Below are 20,434 nucleotides of genomic sequence, written 5' to 3' on the forward strand. Positions count from 1 at the left end.
ATTATTTTACTGTTGTTAGGCCAGCTCCGGCTGGGGAGGGCGGGATATAAATAATAATAATAATAATAATAATAATAATAATAATTATTATTATTATTATTATTATTATTATTATTATTATTATTATCCCAACCCCCCCAGCGTCTCTCTCACCTCATGCAGTGGGAAGGCTGCAGAGTAGACCCCTTCGTTCAGCAGCCGGTCGATGCCCATCTCTGCATGCTTCCTCTTCCCATAGATGGTCCGGGCTAAGATCTCATACACCTGGGAGAGAGAGGGGTGGTGCTCAGGGGGGTTTCAGCCAGGTGGGAGGAAAAGGAAAGGGCATTGACAAGAGAGGTGGTCAAAGTTGTCTCCTCCCCCTCCTCCTCCTCCTTGCTGCCAGGCTGCCCCAAACCCACCAGGCATGCCCCATTCCCCACCCCAAGGGCTCACAATGCGATGCCTCTGCGTGTTGGTGAAGTACGAATCGTGCTGCTCGCTGCCCAGGAACCTGAAACAGGTGAGGGGAGAGAGAGAGAGAGGGAGAGAAGGAGAGCTGGACACAGGCTGGGGTGGAAGCACTGGGCATCTTCCCCAAGGCCTCAACCTGGGCAGCTTTTGTGTCGCCTCTGGCCAAAGCAGTTTTGGGAATGGAGCAGGGTAATTGTAGGCACAATACGACCCTCAGGCTTCTCTATCTGGCCTGTCAGACCCCCCACTAGGCTGCTATTATTATTATTATTATTATTATTATTATTATTATTATTATTATTATTATATTTGTATACTGCCCTATACCCGCAAGTCTCAGGGCAGTTACAATGTAAAATCACAATATAAAAGCACAAAATGCACGATGAAAACAAGAACAACCCAATAAATGCACCTACCCACCCACGCTTTAAAAGGGCATGGATGTCAGTCAGCCAAAGACCTGGTTAAAGAGGAACGATTTCGCCTGGCGCCTAAAGGTGTATAATGAAGGTGCCAAGGGAGCCTCTCTGGGGAGAGCATTCCACAAATGGGGAGCCACCGCCGAAAAGGCCCCGTTCTCACGCTGGTACACTACAGACGAAGAAGGGCCTCGGATGATGACTGCAGGGTCTGGGTAGGTTCATATGGAAAGAGGTGGTCCTTGAGGGCTGTGTGGCAATGGTGGGCAGGGCCAGAGGCCAAAATGGGGTGGGGCACTGGAAGTGACTCTTCTCTTGGTATCTTCCAGCCACACAAAAGCCACAGGTCTTCCCTCCCCCCCAGCACCGCAGCCCTTCTCCAGTTGGACAAAAGACCTTGCAAGCAACCTCAGAAACTTCCCAGCCAGGCCCAAACATGGCACAACTGCTGAAAGGCTTCCTTTGGAGACCGAGAAGGTGGGTGTGGTCTGAGAAGTGTCCTGGGGGCCACACCATAGCTGTCAACTGTCCCTTATTTGGCGGGAAAGTCCCTTATCCCAGCGCCGTGTCCCGCTGCTGTCCCTTATTGATGATGTCCCTTAAATTTCCCGGGTTTCAAAGGAAGCAGCTCGTCTCCCTCCCTCCCTGTCGGCCAGGGGGGAGGGAGGCTCCAACTGTGTTGCTTGGCTGCGTTGCTCACCCAATAAGGAGTCTAAGAACGACTGGGGGGTGGAGCTTGCATGCCTTGTGCCGATCAAATTGGCCACGTTGCCTGGGGACTCGCCCTTGCTCAGCGCTTCCCAGCGGAGAGGTGACGGTGGTTTTCCTTGCTGCATCCCCTTTGCCAGGTTGCTGCACTGTGGGAACCACCGCTTGAGGCTTCATTTGGCTGCTGGCTGGGTTTTCTGCCTTTGGCTCGGAGGGGCTCATAAGTTGAACATATTTGTGTCCGCAAAATCTCTTATTTTGGCTGCTGATCCCTTATTTTTGAGACTGCTGGTCCCTTATTTTCAAATCTGTACGTTGACAGCTATGGGCCACACAGAAAGGCCTGAGGGCCACCTAGGGTTCACCCCTTGGAGGTTCCTCCCCCCCTTTGGTGGTTCCCCACACCTGCCCTCACTCACTTGTCCAGCTTGGACTTTCGGAAGGCACAGGTGTAGTAGTCGACGGGCTTCTTGGGCACCTGCTGGGCCATGATGTTCGGCAGGTGCAGCTTCTGAAGCAGGTCGTCAGAGCTGTTGCGGTCCGGGTTGGGGTGGGCCTGTGATGGGGGCACGAGAGGAGACGGAGGGGCTAGGAGGTAGACCGCTGGCAAGGAGGCAGCCCGCGAGGAAGCCGAATGGGTCCCCCACCCCACCTGCATGCGCCGGCACTCACCTGGAGAGGGGCCCGCATGCACAGCTCCTCCGCGTAGTAAACCAGCACTTCCCAGGGCGCGCTCAGCTTCATGTAGTGAATGCCCTTGCGGTCGCTCAGAGTCTCCTCCTGAGAAGGAGACAGGTTGCTGAGAAGAGGGTGGGGGCTTCCTGGCTCTCTTCCACATGGAGTGCAGCACAAAGACTGTGGCCCCCAAGAAAACACGAACCTGAAGCCCAGGCCCCCTCCCCAGTTGGGGAGGCTGGGAAACATGAGTGGAGGAGTTTGGGATTTCTTAAAAATAAATCATCATGCGTCTTTGTTTCTCCACTTGATTCTTTTACATGGTTTTGTACGTATTGTGGTATATTATGCCTTGTGACTTGCATCTATCTTTTTGTTTTTAAGGAGCACAGTTTAGTAATAATTTATTGCATATGCTAAGAGTGAATTTCTGTTTAATTATTATTTGCCGATGTTTTGAGAGTTAGTTGTGTATTATTATGTTCCCAAAGATTATTGGATGCTACAGTCAAACCTCGGCTCCTGAGCGGCTCCATTTTTGAACATTTTCCAGAAGCTAAACGGCCATGGCAGCTTCCGCTTGAGTGCAGGAAGCTCTTGCAACCAATCGGAAGCCGCGCCTCAGTTGCTGAACGTTTCGGAAGTCAAACGGACTTCCGGAACGGATTATGTTGGACAACCGAGGTTTGACTGTACAGTGGTACCTCTGGTTGCGAACGGGATCCGCTCTGGAGGCCTGTTCGCAACATGAAAAGAATGCAACCTGCAGCGGCGCGTCTGTGCGTGCGCAGGTTGCGATTCGCCATATCTGCGCATGTGTGTGACGTCATTTTGCACTTCTGCGCATGCGCGAGCGGCGAAACCTGGAAGTAACCCTTCCGAGTCGCCACAGGACGTAACCTGAAAGAACATAACATGAAGTAGACATAACATGAGGTATGACTGTACTTTATTGGATATAAGTCCAACATTGTTGTTGTTTAGTCGTTTAGTCATGTCCAACTCTTCGTGACCCCATGGACCAGAGCACGCCAGGCACTCCTGTCTTCTACTGCCTCCCGCAGTTTGGTCAATATAAGCCAATATGAGTCCAATATAAGCCGTCCCATTTTAAAGTTATCTTTTATTATGACTTTTTGTATTCGATCAGATTATCCTAAGGCAGGCCCTCCAGATGTTTTGGGACTACAATTCCCATCATCCCTGACCACTGGTCCTGTTAGCTACGGATGATGGGAGTTGTAGTCCCAAAACATCTGGAGGGCCGAGTTTGCCTGTGCCTGTTCTAAGGTGTGGTTTCTTTGTTGTATATTTTGTTGCTGTAAACCGCATTGCGTATGGTAATATGGAAAAGTGAAATTAAATTAAATTAAATGAGTGGAGCACCCAGCAGGGGAAAAGAAGGCAGGCAGGCTGGCAGACAGAAAGCGAACTTTTTGAGTTTCTGCTCCCTGGTCTATCCCAGCTTCAGTGCTGCCAGTTCAGCTCCTTGCCAAGGGCACAAGGGAGCCTTGGTACAACTTTGCCCAAAGCCCTCCAGGAGACCACTGCCAGCAAAGCCCCCTCACCTTCTCCATCAAGAGGCCGGCAGTGCGCAGGTTCTTGAGGAACTTCTGCCTCCACCTCTCGTGACGCCCGCGGGCCGCCTCCCACCCAGCCCTCTGGCCCGCTGCTCTCTCGCCTTCCGTGTGGGGCTGTTTGCTGCGCCTCTTCTTCGAGGGACGCAGCTTCTCCTCCCAGACCAGGACAAAATCTGCAGGCAGAGAAGGAGGTGGCAAGGGTACTGGGGGTGCCCTGGGGGTGCCCTGTTCCACAACCGAAGTGCAGCCCACCCCCCACAAGGCATGTGGCCAGAGCAACATGGGTTCATTTTCGCGCTGCCTGCTGCTCGGAGTTCGCAGAAGCCGAAGCCCCCTTTACTCTGCGGTTGCAAAACTGCAACTTGGGCAAAACACTGGGGCGAGGAAGAAGGGGTTATACTTGCCTATCTTCGTCTTCCCATCTCGGAAGTAATTCCCGCTGGCACTGCTGGGGTAGCCATAAGTTTCATCGCCATAAATGTAGATGGGGTCGTCGTCGTCGTCCACATCCTGAAAAGAAAATCAGGATGGGGCCACATTTGGGGGACTATTCTGCATCTGGGATGGAAGGTGGAAGCCCCTGTAGAGCTGCAGCCTTGCACACTGGGCCAGCCAGTCCTAGATGGGGGACCACCAAGAGCCCCCCTCCTTTCCGTCAATAGGACCTGCTCTTATTGTTTTGGTTTTTAAAATCTGGGATTAACTGGCCTGGCCTGGCCCAGAATTGGGGTCCTCCCACCTGCCAGTTCTCAATTAGCAGCTCAGCCTTCATGCAACTTTGGGGGGCTCACAGTTTGCAGTAAAAAGACCCAAGGGGCACAGAAAGGCTTTGCCCACTGGCTCCACCCCCACACTATTTGTGTACAGCTGAACCCCACAATTGCATTTTTAAATGGGGACAAAAGTTCTGCTGCTTTTGTGGGTTGTGGTCTGACAGCAGAATTGTGCCTCCTCCCTCCTCCCAGGGCTGGATTTGAAGGAGAAACCCCACAAAGTGATGCTGTTAGTGGTACGGGGGTCTTAAACCTGCAGATCTGAACCCCTTTCCTTCTTTTCTTTCTTTCTTGAGACACTCCCAGGACTTGGTTCTAAATAAAGCTGGCGGGGGAGTGTAGTCCCTGAGCACACACAGAGCGCCTCCCCCTTGCCACTCGGCAATCGCAACTAGGCTCCAAACACCCTCAGGGGCCCGAGGAAAAACATCCCCATGCGGGAGGCACGAAAGGCGTTGATCCCAACACCCCCTGGTTCTGGAAAGAACCCCCTACTGGGATTGCTTGCCCTGCCTTCCCCGTGTACTTACGAAGGTGTCCCTTCCAGCGCCCCCGTTGGGGAGAATACTGGAATCCTCGTAGAGGCCCGACGGGCTTTTCCCCAGGCCAATGAGCAGGCCAGTGTCCTGGGCATCCGACCCAGAGACCTTCTTGCGGATCATGGTGGGCTTGGTGGGGGGGGCGTTGTCGGGGAAGGAGACTCAGGCTGCAGCTTCCATCACCGCTTCAGTCCTTCCAGAGGGAGGTGGGATGCAGGAGAGAAGCTCATTTGGGTGGGTGGGGGCCCCTCCAAAGCCAGAGAGTCTCCCTGCCCTCCACTAGCTCCTCATCCGTGGCCTGGGGACCTCCATCCTCCTGCTGGGCTGTGCAGCATCTTCTGGTCCTGCAAAGGAGATGGAGCAGTGATGTCAGAGCAGCAGCAGCAGCAGCAGCAGCAGCAGGAGAGGCAGAGCCTATGACTTGGGAAAGGAGGGGTGCTGGGAGCCACGCCAGCCCGCTGCCCCCCCCCAGCCCCACGCACTGGCAGGCCCCTGCTCTGCTGTTGCTGAGCAGCTATGGGATGGAGGAGGAGGAGCAGCAGAAGCAGAGAAGGCTTCTCTTGTTGCCTGTCAGCCTGGTGGTGGGGGCACGGAGGGGTGGGTGGGTTGCAAAAAGGGATTGTGCAAAGGTGGGAGGAGGGGGAAAGAGGTGGGTGGTCAGGGAGAAATCAGAGCATCCTCTCTTTTTTTTGTTTTTTTAATTTTTCATTTTATAACACAAATAAACAATACAAACAGAAATACAAATTCTTGTCTTATCCTTATTATTTCTAAACATTGTTAGGTGAGCTTCCCCAAGTCCCCCCCTATCTGATTTTCATTTTACCTCATCTTTAGCAGTTTCATATATCATAATTTTTAACCATTTTTTTAATCACACCTACACTTACCATAAAGATCTTCACACTTTATCACTTACAAAGAATACTATTTTAAAATACACTATCTTCTACGGGTGGTGCTGTGGGTTAAACCACAGAGCCTAGGACTTGCTGATCAGAAGCTCGGTGGTTCGAATCCCCGCAACACAAAGTGCACGTAGATAAATAGGTACCACTTTGGTGGGAAGGTAAACGGCGTTTCCGTGCGCTGTTCTGGTTTGCCAGAAGCGTCTTAGTCATGCTGGCCACATGACCTGGAAGCTGTACGCCGGCTCCCTCGGCCAATAAAGTGAGATGAGCACCGCAACCCCAGAATTGGCCATGGCTGGACCTAATGGTCAGGGGTCCCTTTACCTTTATCTTCTACTTCTAACCCTGCAGCCTATATCCACTTCCAAAGCTATTCTAAGATTTAAATATTAACTTATTTTTTCAAATATTCTTTAAACTTCTTCCAGTCTTTTTCCACCGTCTCTTCTCTCTGGTCTTGGAGTCTCCCAGTCAGTTTGACATGTTCCATATAGTCCATCATCTTCACTTGCCATTTGAGCATCCTCTCTTTGTGTAAGAGAAACAGAGCTTTGAGGCAGGCTGACATTCCAGCAGGCAGATGGTGTCTCCATCCCTGCAACAGCCTCCTGCCTGGAAGAGGCTCCTCAAATTAAGGAGGGACACAATCCACCAGTCCTGCCCCCCCAATCCCCCTTTCCTTATCCAAAACACATCTGCTCTGTAGATTTGGGAGGGGGGACAGTACTTCCGTAGTGGCCGCAAGAAGAGGCCGCCACCTTGCAATTCTAACTAACCCTGGGGTGTCAACGTTCTTTCAACCAGCCCCAATATTGTCTGCACTGGCTGTCAGCAGTCGCTCTCCGGAGGGTTTTCAGGCAGGGGGTCTGTTCCTAGCCCTACCAGGCGATGCTGCCATCATGGATTGAACCTGGGGCCTTCTGCATGCCAAGCAGCTGTTCTACCACTGAACTACCTGGCTCGTAGCCAGATTCTGCGCCCAGATTTGTAGACACAGATCATCCTCTAGAATAAAATAGCTTACTAGGGAAATGCTGAAGTTGCCCTTTGGGGAGCCTCAGGGTCAATTTTTTTATGGTAGCCCAAATCTCAGTTGTATGGGTGTATCTATGTATCTCAATTTTAACTCATGAGCTATTGCTGCAATCTGTTCCAATTGTATATTTTATCTTTATGAACGCTGTTTTTATTGTGTTATGTTACGTGAGCTGGTGTTTGACCGTAATAAATTATCTATTGTAATAAACAAAAAATCTGCCCTTATCCCTTTATGGGGGACACAAGAGCCCTTATAGAGTCCTTTGTAGGTTCTCCATCGGTCGGAGGAAAAAACAGAGGCCAACCAGAGAATATTGAGAAGCAAAGCAGCTCGTAAGCCTGATCTTTATTGAACTGTTGCAACAGGGTGTCCCCTTCACAGGCAGGAGGAGGAGGACCCAGAACCAAGGTGTGTCTGCCCTTATATAGACATTTTAAATTGCCCACCTTGGAGTCAAAGACCACCCCCAGATACATCATACCTACATCACAGAAAGGGCGGGCTAAAGCAGAAATCTGAGTGGGTTGTTTACTTCCTGTCTGGCAAGTCACCTGCTAATGTTTACTGGATTGATACCCTGGGGAGCCTGGCCAGTCTTTTGTAATGATAAGTAATTAGTTCCTGAGCCAAGTCACAGGCTCACCCTATTCATACACAGACATACCCTTAAGACAGGATTTGTGAAGGAAAAGGCAATGGGGAGACATTTGACCTTGCAGAGAAAACACCTGGTCAGCCTGGGAGTCAAAATGGCTCCCTGGCTGCTCTCCTGTGCAGCTTCTGACATGTGGCCTATAGATCTATGTACGTGTTTATGGGGTATCCAAGAGCCCATATACTGTAGAGTCCTTACATAGGTTCCCTATTGGTAGAAGAAAATAACAGAGGCCAACCAGAGAATACTGAGAAGCAAAGCAGCTAGTAAGCCTGATCTTTATTGATCTGTTGCAACAGGGTGCTCCCCTCACCCGCAGGAGAGGAGGAGGAACCCAGAATAATGGCGCGCAAGGCCTTATAAAGACTTTTGAAATTCCCCTCCTGTAGATCAAGACCACCCCCAGAAACATCATACATACATCCCAGAAGGGGTGTAACCTAAGACCACCCCTCAGATACATCACACCTACATCACAGAAAAGGCAGTCTAAAACAGAAATTTGAATGTTGTTTTTCCTCCTGTCATTGTTTATCTCCTGTCTGGCAGGTTACTTGACTGGATTGCCTAGGGAGCCTGGCCAGTCTTTTGTAATGATAAATACTAGGCCATGTCACAGGCTCACCCCCTATTCATATCTTAAATGTGCCCTTAAGACAGGATTTGTGAGGAAAGAGACAATGGGAGGTTTCCCACTTTGACCCTGCAGAGAAAACATTTGCTCAGTTTAGGAATCAAAATGGTTCCAGGTTGGTCTTCCTGTGCTGATCTATGTACGTGCTTGGTTGGTACGCTTATGAACATTACCATATATCTAAGACCTCAAAATTCCTATCACAGTGCTATGGAAGGGAATTGTCAGCAAGGGAGCACTGACTACCACTGCAGTTTCCAGGAGGGAAGCCAGAGATTGGGGATAAACAGCGCTGGAGAAAGAGGAAAGAGGAAAGAGGGGTGTGATTTTAGCAGATAGCAGGAGCCGGGTTGCACTCTCAGCCTCCAAAGAGTTCAGGGGAAGAGGCAAACTAGACCGGCCCATGGAGAACCCAAGGCTGGTTTCTGTGAGCTGCCATTGATGAGTTTCTGGGGTGGGCATCATTTTTGGTCCTCAGGAAGAACTTTATAAATGTTCTTCCTTTGTAAGACCCGCTGGTTTTAAAGTACCTGCAGGCCTGGCAATGCAGGGGGTTGAGCTAGATGACCCGTGGGTCCCTTTAAATTCTACGGTTCTATGACTGTAGGGAAACCTTTGATGAAACTGAAGCTGCTGCCTACAAGGTTGCAAAGAATCTTCAGCTCTTCAGCTTCCTTCCAGCCTAGCCCAGCCCGGTGTGAGATGAATTTGAGGAGCCCACGCTATTAGGAGAATCACCGCAGTCTCCAATTCCAGAAACATCCTTCCTTCAGCTCCCTCGAGCTGCATTAAATATTTACTCTGGCTCCAGGCAGGCAGGCAAGAAAAGAGCTGTTTGAACTCTTCAGTAATGTTTTCAGGAAGTGGTGGCCTTGGCAAAATGGAGCCTGGGTCAGGATCTTCAGAGTCAGGAACAAACACAAATTGACTGCTCTTATGGGGCGACGTCCAGGAAGGAAAGATGGTGGACTACATATCTCTTGTTGACAGACACCCTGTCCATGGAGATAATTATGTGATGGTTAATGATAGCCGAGCTATAAATCTCGGTTATCACATAATCTCCGGGAAAACAGAGATAACCGAGATTAAGCTCCGAGGCACTGAAAGGCTGTTTTCCACTGCTTTGCCCAAATACCACATAATAGTCCCAAGGGACATAAAGTCAGCTAAACCTCCCTTTATTTATTTGTGAGACCACTATAAATTATGACTGAGGTTTTCTGTCTGCCAGTTGAAATATAAATCTAGAATGCAACCCGACTGCTGGCTTACGAAGAGAGACGAAAATCAAAAGGTTGAAAGCAAAATGAAAAGCATGCTTTAATTGTGGCCCCCAAAATATTTTAAACAGCTAAGAGGTGTTCCAACTGTTAGAAATCTTTGCTGTCTTTTATTTTTAACGCTCTGTCCTTCTGGATAAAGTGCTGGTTGCAAAATGAAACTAACTAGCATAATTATGCTACTGTGAGAAAAAAAATGCGGAAAATGTGGTTTGATAAAAATCAAGGGGACTCAGACTCAAAGCAGAGACTGTAAGATCTTCAAGAAAGTGAGCTGTTAATAAGCCCAAGAGCACTCAGTAACGGTAAAAACACTGTTGGACACCCCATGATGCCATTGTTGGCATCATGCAACAATTATTGGATGAGCAACCAAAAGAGATCAGAACTGAGATGGATAAAGTGGTGAGTGAAAATGAACCAGAAAAAGATGAGGTTAAAGAAGACCCAGAACCTTTGGAGACTACTATTGATGGAGGACCATCAGAAAAGGAGATTGGAATGGTAAAGCTTGAGGCAGTAGATGATGAAATGGAGAAGACCTTCACACAGGGGCCTGGAGGTGTGAAACTGTCATGTGGTGGATGGTAGAATAGTGATGGTAGAATAGTGGGATGAAACGATGGATGGAGAAATTAAGAAATATTCTGAAGTGGTAGAGACAGAACTGAGGAAGAAAGGATTCTGTATACAATTTGGAGTGAATTTCGAGGGGAAAGCTACCAAGCTTCTGGAAACAGTCCTGGAAGAAGAGGAAATAGGAGGATTTTATTTTTCTAAATCAGGTTGGAAAACCATGGCCAGCAAGAATCAGGAATGGAAGATATGGAACTGGGTGTGCATTAATGAATATACAATAAGTGAATAACTATAGATTACTGTTTTAATGTGATTACAGTGAAGAAACTCTGTGAATAAAGATGAAGGATTCATTGCTTCTCAACATTTGAGGTAAAGTTGTTATGCTGGTCTGGAGGTAGACTTTTGCTGAAATTTATTGATAATAATGCCGTATTTTTCCGTCTATAAGACGTCCCCATGTATAAGACGCCCCCTATTTTTGGGGACTCAAATTTAAGAAAATGGGGGGAGATGGCCCAGAGTATAAGATGCCCCCTAATTTTTGATATTATTTTTTAGGGGGGAAACCTAGTCTTATACATGGAAAAATACAGTAATTAGAGAACCCCTTTTAGACTTTTTGGGTGGAAGGAAAAATGAATGAACTTGAAATGTCTAAGTCTGAAAACTGGGAAAATCTCACTAAGCAGATGGAGTGAATACTTTAGGATAGTTCTGTTGGTAGACCACGAGACTCTTAATCTGAGGGTTGTGGGTTTGAGTCAAACCCACATTGCAGGGGGTTGAACTAGATGACCCTTGTGGTCCCTTCCAACTCGATGTTTTTTCATTCTTTTATTATTTTTATCTTCCCGCTTCTTTTTCTTCTTTCCTTGCTTTGCTCTTGCTTCTGTTAGGTTTTTTGTTTTTCTCTTTGTGTTTTCATTTAGATTCATTTTTTAAAAGTATTGTATTATGAAAAAGCCTCGTTTTAAAAAAGAAGATACTGGGGTAGTCACATATGAGAAGTTGCCTCTGCTTCTCTGGAGAGGTAGGAAAACCTCCCAGGCCCAATAACCTCCTCTCTAAGCTGCACAGAGCAAAGCAGCGCCTGTGGCGTCAGAGATTAAGTGGACATAGAATCATAGAATCACAGAGTTGGAAGAGACCACAAGGGCCATCGAGTCCAACCCCCTGCCAAGCAGGAAACACCATCAGAGCACTCCTGACATATGGTTGTCAAGCCTCTGCTTAAAGACCTCCAAAGAAGGAGACTCCACCACACTCCTTGGCAGCAAATTCCACTGTCGAACAGCTCTTACTGTCAGGAAGTTCTTCCTAATGTTTAGGTGGAATCTTCTTTCTTGTAGTTTGGATCCATTGCTCCGTGTCCGCTTCTCTGGAGCAGCAGAAAACAACCTTTCTCCCTCCTCTATGTGACATCCTTTTATATATTTGAACATGGCTATCATATCACCCCTTAACCTCCTCTTCTCCGGGCTAAACATGCCCAGCTCCCTTAGCCGTTCCTCATAAGGCATCGTTTCCAGGCCTTTGACCATTTTGGTTGCCCTCCTCTGGACACGTTCCAGTTTGTCAGTGTCCTTCTTGAACTGTGGTGCCCAGAACTGGACACAGTACTCCAGGTGAGGTCTGACCAGAGCAGAATACAGTGGCACTATTACTTCCCTTGATCTAGATGCTATACTCCTATTGATGCAGCCCAGAATTGCATTGGCTTTTTTAGCTGCTGCGTCACATTGTTGGCTCATGTCAAGTTTGTGGTCAACCATTACTCCTAGATCCTTTTCACATGTATTGCTCTCAAGCCAAGTGTCACCCATCTTGTATTTGTGCCTCTCATTTTTTTTGCCCAAGTGCAATACTTTACATTTCTCCCTGTTAAAATTCATCTTGTTTGTTTTGGCCCAGTTCTCTAATCTGTCAAGGTCGTTTTGAAGTGTGATCCTGTCCTCTGGGGTGTTAGCCACCCCTCCCAGTTTGGTGTCATCTGCAAATTTGATCAGGATGCCCTTGAGTCCATCATCCAAGTTGTTGATAAAGATGTTGAATAAGACTGGGCCCAAGACAGAACCCTGCGGCACCCCACTAGTCACGCTTCTGTGGAGCAGTTAGGCCCTGGCTGAGAGCCTTTCCTTACACGTCACGATTTCTCACAGCGCAGAGTTTGGGGAAGACAGCCAGTTACAATCCCACCCCATTGGCCCATCTTGCAGGATGATTGTGAAGGCAAATGCTAAAACACTGCATACTGGGTTAACGTTCTTCACAGAATTGCAGAGTTGGAAGAGACCACGAGGGTCATCTAGTCCAACCCGCAGCAATCATCACCCTGAGATTAAGCATCCCATGCTCTACCGAGTTCTCCGATGCCATGAGAGCGGTGTCAGCAGGAGGGATGAGGGCACAGGTAAAGCCAGCCCTGGGTTGCAGCCACTGAATCAGGCTCCCCTCATAGGAAGGAGCCTTTTAAGGTTCAGATATCAGAAGAAGAAGAGTTTGGATTTGATATCCCGCTTTATCACTACCCTAAGGAGTCTCAAAGCGGCTAACAATCTCCTTTCCCTTCCTCCCCCACAACAAACACTCTGTGAGGTGAGTGGAGCTGAGAGACTTCAAAGAAGTGTGACTGGCCCAAGGTCACTCGGCAGCTGCATGTGGAGGAGCAGGGAATCGAACCCGGTTCACCAGATTACGAGTCCACTGCTCTTAACCACTACACCACGCTGGCAGGTTCAGCAGGGAGGCAGTGGTGGGCAAGGATCTGAAAAGTGCAACCATTTTTCTACACTCCCGTTTTCTGCCTGGGGGTCCTGCAGTTTCCTGCCCACCCAGAGCTTTCCAGTGGGGTTGTGTCAGGAAACCTCTATCCGAAGCTTATCACCAGAAAGGGAGAGAAAGGACCAGCTTGCCTGCATCCCAGGAGCACTGAGCTGAGGGGAGGGCAGCTAGCAACTGCAAAAGCCGTGGAAGGGATCCATGGAAACGTTCTGTGGAGACAGCTCCTGCGCCTCCCTCCTGCCCCCAAGTAAGCCTGGCAGATATCACGTATGGCAAGTCCCAAGACACTTTGGACCATCTGCTGCCTGCCGTTTGGGCAACGTTCACTGCAAAGCAGTTGGGTCTTCCAGCCGAACAGCATCTCCAGACCTGCCGCGTCTTTCAAGACACAGAATTTGCCGGGCGAGGGGAGATCCATGGGGAAAGAAGCAGGGGGTGCTGCTGTTTTGACCTTAGCAGGAGCCCAAACTGGACTGGGGGGCGGGCAGCGGCTGGGATGCTGCTACTGAGCCTTTAGCAGAATGAAGCACATGCCACACAAGCTCTCTGATAAATGAAAGCCATTTACTAGATTTCTTGGCGTGAAAGCAACACCAAACTACAGAGGAGGGGGCTGTGTACACTTTGCCCACTCTTTGTGGGCACGATCCGACTCCACCACAGGGAGAGCTTGATTTCCTTTTGGGACACCTTCTGCTTGTGGCTAAGGAGAAGGCAGAAGTATTCCTCACTCTTCTTCCTACCAAGTCAAAGCCCAGAGCCGAAATTCAGTGTTAACAGACCCCGGATTAATCTGCGCAAACAATAAGGGTGCTGTGGGCTTCGTGGAGGTGGCGGGGGAAGAGTCTCTCAGAGGGCCACCTGGCCTTGAGGAGGCTGTCTTCTCCATCAGCCAGACCTGTTCTTTCCTAAGCATGGCTATAATGTGTTCCTGCCACCATGGTTGCCATGGCAGCGATGGCTTCGGCCTAGCGGTCCTCCAGGCCCAGGCTTGGCAGAAGCCTTTTTACTCAAAGGTCTTGAGTGCCACCCAATGGCTCATCTGGGGGAAAAGGCTATGAAAAAAGACGGGCCACCCCAGGATACTTTTACCAGGGATTTTGCTCTTCCAGGGGCCCAGGAGTCATGGAGGGAGCAATGAGGCCGGCCACCAGTTGGTCCTGCCGCCAGAGATGCTCTGCTAGCCCGTTCAGGAGGTGGGCCACATCCGAGAGTCCAGCACGGCCGTCCAGGGTCTGTCCGTCGGCCAACCGTGGCGCGTTGACGCTCTTGGCCCGCAAGACCGGCAAGCCCCAAGTATGGCGGAAGGCAGTCACGTCCCGGTCCGTGACGTCGGTGTGGGCGAACTGGTCAAACCTGGAGAGAGCCTGTCAAGGAAGTAGATCGCCAGGCACTCAGCCCCCCATCAAGGTTAATGTGGGCCCGGCAAATCTCTCTCCACACAGACCACAACAAAGGTATAGCAGCTCCTCTCTGAAGACCCCGGCCTGAGGGATGAGCTCCCTTTGGGGAGGAACATGCCTTTTTTAACAGTGTGGTTAAACTGGCCGCTTTTATTCTGAAGCAAAAACTGCCCACTCCAGGACTTGCTCCTACGAAAGTCTGGATCAGGCCTCTGCGGCAGCCTTTTCCTCAACAGAAAAGTGGCCAGCTTTAGCCTGCTTTTAATTCAGTGCATTTATCATCACACAAAGTTTGGCCCTGATCCACACTCTTTCGTTCTACTATTTAATTATTTTGCTTTCAATGTTTTATTCTTTCCTAACTTTTCTACAACTATAATCAAAGCAGCTCAAAATCATGGTGATGGGGACCCCCCACACACCCACCCTAGACGACCCAGAAAATAAAATGAAACAACAATGTGTCTATTTTATTTTCTTGACACCTTCCATTTCCAAAAGACAAAAATTTGTTCAGAGATCCATTTTCTCCATCTGTCACCCTCTTTGCAAGCTTTTAAATGGGCTCTTTAGACTGGTATATTTTATTACACAGAGTATCTGGTGACAATGTTTTTCATCTGAAGTTGCTGAGCTGGCTTTTTAACACGATGGTTTTTGTTTTTTTAAAACCTACACCCAGGGCAACTCAGTTCCAGCACCTCTCAGGTGGGTGCCATTGCCATTCTAAGAGAACGAGGGAGGTGTCTATGGTGAGATCCAGCACCTCTTTTTCTAGAAAAATAGCACTGCTACACTACATTTTTACCTGCAAGTCTCCTTTGGTGTGATTTTTATCTTGGAAAGGCAGGATAAAGAAGGTGAAAACAAACAAGCAGTCATGAGTACCTCTGAGCATGTGCAGTGCCTTCCTCCTGTGCAAACTTTTCACTTAAAGAAAGAGATCCTAAGGGTAAAATGCACCTGAGCATGTGCAGAGTTGCCTTCCCCTTCAAGCACCTTGCAACAAGTCGTGAGTTTTAATGACAGAGTGTGCACACACACCAAACAGCTGGAAGGATACTTGGTGCCAACCACCATTCCGATGGCATTATTGTCCCCATCAGCCACCCGAGAGATTTGGTTTGGCAAGTCGTCAAAGGATGCCCGATCTGTGAACGAAAAGAGGAGCAGGAGACCGTCCACTTTCTCTGTGCAAGCCTGTTGGGGCATGGGGAGAGAAGAAGCAGAAATCAGCCCACCTTTTTCTTCCCTTGTTTCATCATTTATTTAACAAATGGTATATCCTGTTTTTCAGAAGCATTTTCCCACAAGGAAACAAGGACAAATAAGCAAACATACAGCCAGCAATATGTTAAGCAAAATTTAAAAGCAATTAATAAAATTGTACGTTAAAAGAATGATCAGCAAAACTTAAAATCACAATATGATGAGAGGTTTTTTTTTATAAAAGCAATGCAAATGTTAGGAGCCCAATTAAAACCGTTCTGAAATTTTACATATTCTTTTAAAATACAGTCAAAACAAATCTCTCATATGCATTGACTTCCCATCCACCTTTTCAGAGTCTTCTTTTACTCCCTTATAGAGAAGCTATATTACTTACAATTTGTAAAAACTGAAAATTTTATTTAGTTTTTTTTGAATTAAGGAAACAAACAAATACATACCGTTCTGAAAAAGCAGCAAAGAACAGGGCCTGCTGTACAACATATAGAGATGTGGGACCTGCCTGATCTCTCTTGGAAGGGAATTCGGAATGGTGCGCCTGACCTGATCCCAACAGCAGATGTTTCTCTGAATGTCAGGATGCAGCTCGGCTCTGTGAAGAGGCCTGAACCTCCTTCTGCAAGCACACTCACCGGCAAGACGTGGTCAAACTTCTTAAGAACAGCTTCGCCACAGTCCCAGAAGGAGAACTTGAAGAAGATGGCTTTCCCACTCTCTCTGAGCTTGGCTGGCCAATACACAGTTGTGGTCTGGATCCCTGCAACACAACCGCTTCAGCTAGAACAGAATCACGGGTGTCTCAACTTAAAAAACAGCAACCCTAGGGACGCGGGTGGCGCTGTGGGTTAAACCACAGAGCCTAGGACTTGCCGACAAACTTCAATGGTGTCCACACGCTTCCACTCGCGCACTGCCACTCTTCTCAGTTGTCGGACGTTAGCAGAGTTCACACGCAGCGTAAAATGGCTTGTCTGTGTCGACGTGGTGTCTTCAATAACTCAGCTCGACACCAGTGCTTCTAATCTAACACTCTTGTATTTAGAAGCATAACAAACAGAAAAGAAAACCTACAGAATCTAGCTGCATGTTCGCAGCGTTCTGTCTCTAACAAAAACAAAACTACCCTGCTCACATTCTCAGACAGACTGCTCTCCAGAGAGAGTTCAGCCCCCACAGAGCAGGTCGTGTGGGCAATGCACCCAGTGAAACAGAACGCTCCTGGCGTGTTAACTCTTGGCTCCCCTGCTCATGATCAGGATCCTGAAGCTGCCCAGGAGCAGTGGAGCAGTATAGATTTGGAACAGTGGTTTGCAGAGGGGCATAGTTCTGAAGACAAAAGTTGGGACGAACCAGGGGGTGAACAGCAAAATAAAGAACAGGAAGAGAGAGAGCTAACAGACTCTGTCTTGCTGGAAGGTATTCAGCACATCAGTCCAAGGTCACGTAGAGTGGATAAGGTGGCTATACAAAAAGCACAGTGGTTGCAAGATCAGGTTGCAAGACAGAAGTGACTACAGTGGTGCCTTGCAAGACGAAATTAATTCGTTCCGCAAGTTTTTTCTTCTTGCAAGTTTTTCGTCTTGCGAAGCACGGTTTCCCATAGGAATGCATTGAAAATCAATTAATGCGTTCCTATGGAGACCGCTTGCCAGGCTGGCGGTGCGGAGAAGGGCTTTTCTCCCCACCGCAAGCCTTCAGGACATGTACGGGAACAGAGGGGAAGGCGCGCAGCGCTTCTCCTCTGTTCCCGGGGCTTGCGGTGGGAGGAGGGTTTTTCCTCCCCACCGCCAACATTCAGAACAGCATTCTGAATGTTGGCGGTGGGAAGGAAAACCCTCCTCCCACCGCAAGTCTTCAGGACAGCCATCCGAAGGCTGGCGCGGGGAGAAGGTCTCGCCGCCTCACCGCCAGCCTTCGGAGCAGCCTTCCGAAGGCTGCCGGCGGGAGGAGGTCTCTCCGCCCCACCGCCAGCCTTCGGAGCAGCCTTCCAAAGGCTGCCGGCGGGAGGAGGTCTCTCCGCCCCACCGCCAGCCTTCGGAGGAGGTCCGAGGACAGTGGGGAAGACGCGCTGCGCTTCCCCGCTGTCCTGGAGATTTCCCTATGGGCTTTCGTCTTGCGAAGGAAGCCCATAGGGAAATTCGTTTTGCGAAGCGCCTCCAAAACGGAAAACCCTTTCGTCTAGCGGGTTTTTCGTCTTGCGAGGCGTTCGTCTTGTGGGGCACCACTGTAGGGGGGAAGTGGGTGGAATCCTTAATTGGGAACACCTTTATTCTGAGATACGGGTGGCGCTGTGGTGTAAACTACTGAGCCTCTTGGGCTTGCCATTCGGAAGGTCGGCAGTTTGAATCCCCACGACAGGGTGAGCTCCCGTTGCTTGGTCCCTGCTCCTGCCAACCTAGCAGTTCGAAAGCACTTGCGGGAAGGTAAACGACGTTTCCGTGTGCTACCAGAAGCAGCTTAGTCATGCTGGCCACATGACCTGGAAACTGTCTGCGGACAAATGCCGGCTCCCTCTGCCAGTAAAGCGAGATGAGCGCCGCAACCCCAGAGTCGTTCGCGACTGAACTTAACTGTCAGGGGTCCTTTACCTTTACCTTTTATTCCGAGAATGGATGCTTTGTTCTTTTGCTGTGATCATTAAAGACTTAAATGGTAAGGGACTCTTTTCACTTTGTCCTGCTTATCTACAGCCAAAGCGGGGGGAGGAAGCCAAGTCCCCAGAGCCTGACAGCATTGCAGAGAAATGCTATTTTAGGCAAAGTGATATGTTAATTTGGGCCACATCACCAGGCTTCTGGATTTCACAGAACTCTTCATCAGTCACTTTTTCCTAAGCAAATATGTCATGAAATTCAGAAAGTTGCACAGTCCTGCACTCATTGAAGTCACTCCAAGAAGACTGCTTTTATCTCCTTTGTCCATTGGGACCCACAAAGCAACTTCTGCCTGTTGAACTTCATGATTACAAATATAACTCTGGCAGCATGAGGCCTATAAAGGTAAAGGGACCCCTGACCATTAGGTCCAGTTGTGGCCGACTCTGGGGTTGCGGCGCTCATCTTGCTTTATTGGCCGAGGGAGCCGGCGTACAGCTTCCGGGTCATGTGGCCAGCATGACTAAGCCGCTTCTGGCAAACCAGAGCAGCGCACGGAAACGCCGTTTACCTTCCCGCCAGAGCGGTACCTATTTATCTACTTGCACTGCGTGCTTTCGAACTGCTAGGTTGGCAGGAGCAGGGACCAAGCAACGGGAGCTCACCCCGTCGTGGGGTTTAAGATGGAGGCAATGAGCTCAGTTTTGCAAAAGGAGAAATATTTCCTTGGAGAGGGAGAAAACCGCAACTGCCTCCTTCCCTTGCGAGCATCACCTGTTGTCTCGTGGTGGACCAATGGCACCTCCAGACCAGCCAGCTTGGCCACCAGTGCAGTCTTGCCCACGCCGCTCTTCCCCGACACGAAGACCTTGTAGCTTGCAATATCAGCACCCACTTGTGGGGGCAGCACTGGCCTTTCAGTCAGCCCTGCAAAGGAACAGCAAGCCCTGTGAGTTGGCCGCTGCAGCCTCAAGCAACCCAAAGTGAAAGCACACATTCCCAGCTCACAAAATGTGGAAACATGTCAGAGTTATGGCAGTAAACCGGCAGTGCCTCTGAGCACGTGCAGAGCGCCTTCTCCTTGCCAGAGAAGTCTGCACTCCTGTTTGCATGCCAAAAGGCTCTTGTCACTCCCCTACTCACCAAACAGCCTGCGCTTGTTCTGGCGCAAGAGAGTGGCGAAGTATTCCTTGCCCTCTGGAGTCTTGTGCCAATCCGTGACGACGACAGATCCTGGGGGGACAATCATACTCACTTTCCTTGATATTTCTGCAAAGCAAGACAGAGCAAGTGGTGACTACGAGGATATAGGGGAGAGACTGCACACGGCACGAAGCCCCAGGAAATGGCAGGCAGAAAAGCAGTGTGTGTGCAGTGTGATCCCAGAACATGTTTTGGGGGGAAATTCGGAAGAAGGATGTTAAAAGCTCAAGCTTAGTGGTTTCCACCCTAACCACCCGCCCACCCCTACATTCTCCAGTAACATAGAGGCTGGTGTACTCTGCACATGCTCAGAAACATCCCTTCTCCATTATTCCTTCCTGGAGGAAGCCTCAGAAAGGAATCCCCTGCAGCCAGGAAGAACTGGGCTGGCCCTATCATTAGGCAGAGAGCGAGGCATCTGCCAGGAGTCTCCTAAGCTGCTGCTGCCACCTTGTCCTATTGCCTGAGATTCAACAACCAGCTGAGCCAGATCCTGTACAGGGAATGGGGTGGGAATCCTGCCTCTCAAGTGCTTCAGGCAGAAGAATACCTTGAGCTGGCCCTGGCTGAGGAGGCACCCCCTGCACAGAGAGGAAGTAGGGACGCATAAGGACAGCCTGCAGCTGGATCAGGCCAGTGGCCCACCGGGCCCAACACTCAGATAGACACAGGTGTCACAACACTTTGCCCACTCCTGTGATTCTAGGAGGCCTGAGGCGTCCGACAGAGCAGAGAGAGACAGAGACCCACTGGTAGCTTTGCCCTCCATGAAAAAGGGAGCAGGGCGAAAGGCATGGGTGTAGCCAGGGGGTCAGCTGCTGCCCACCCCCCTAGCAATCAAGAAATACCGTATTTTTCGCTCTATAAGACGCACCAGACCACAAGACGCACCTAGTTTTTGGAGGAGGAAAACAAGAAAAAAAATATTCTGAATCTCAGAAGCCAGAACAGCAAGAGGGATCGCTGCGC

General features: G+C 49.4%; 2 protein-coding genes and 1 long non-coding RNA gene across 7 annotated transcripts in view; 1 reads left to right on the forward strand and 2 right to left on the reverse strand.

Moving 5' to 3' along the window:
• The window catches only part of LOC310769715 (anoctamin-7-like), a 28,861-nt gene extending 23,263 nt beyond the window's left edge, over positions 1 to 5,598 (reverse strand). For both annotated transcript variants that reach the window (XM_083629351.1, XM_083629350.1), the window contains exons 1-7: positions 5,142 to 5,598; positions 4,243 to 4,348; positions 3,827 to 4,011; positions 2,256 to 2,363; positions 2,003 to 2,139; positions 436 to 493; positions 154 to 264 (exon numbers count right to left, since the gene is read on the reverse strand). In XM_083629351.1, coding sequence (XP_083485477.1) covers positions 154 to 264; positions 436 to 493; positions 2,003 to 2,139; positions 2,256 to 2,363; positions 3,827 to 4,011; positions 4,243 to 4,348; positions 5,142 to 5,273 — 837 coding nt within the window. In that variant the 5' untranslated portion in view covers positions 5,274 to 5,598. The remainder of the gene's footprint in view (positions 1 to 153; positions 265 to 435; positions 494 to 2,002; positions 2,140 to 2,255; positions 2,364 to 3,826; positions 4,012 to 4,242; positions 4,349 to 5,141) is intronic.
• Positions 1 to 20,434, forward strand: part of LOC310769943 — a 156,137-nt gene that overhangs the window by 134,657 nt on the left and 1,046 nt on the right. The gene's annotated exons all lie outside the window — the stretch shown is intronic.
• The window catches only part of CPLANE2 (ciliogenesis and planar polarity effector complex subunit 2), an 8,097-nt gene continuing 1,243 nt past the window's right edge, over positions 13,581 to 20,434 (reverse strand). For 3 of the 4 annotated variants that reach the window (XM_083629658.1, XM_083629660.1, XM_083629659.1), the window contains exons 2-6: positions 19,406 to 19,531; positions 19,037 to 19,189; positions 16,301 to 16,425; positions 15,502 to 15,638; positions 13,581 to 14,391 (exon numbers count right to left, since the gene is read on the reverse strand). In XM_083629658.1, the coding sequence (XP_083485784.1) occupies positions 14,124 to 14,391; positions 15,502 to 15,638; positions 16,301 to 16,425; positions 19,037 to 19,189; positions 19,406 to 19,511 (789 nt within the window). In that variant the 5' untranslated portion in view covers positions 19,512 to 19,531 and the 3' untranslated portion in view covers positions 13,581 to 14,123. Of the gene's footprint in view, positions 14,392 to 15,501; positions 15,639 to 16,300; positions 16,426 to 19,036; positions 19,190 to 19,405; positions 19,532 to 20,015; positions 20,171 to 20,434 lie in introns of those variants that run through there. The other variant, XM_083629657.1, reaches the window with a different exon arrangement.

The sequence above is a fragment of the Podarcis filfolensis genome (assembly GCF_964270895.1).
Source record: "Podarcis filfolensis genome assembly, chromosome: 8".
Taxonomy (NCBI): domain Eukaryota; kingdom Metazoa; phylum Chordata; class Lepidosauria; order Squamata; family Lacertidae; genus Podarcis; species Podarcis filfolensis.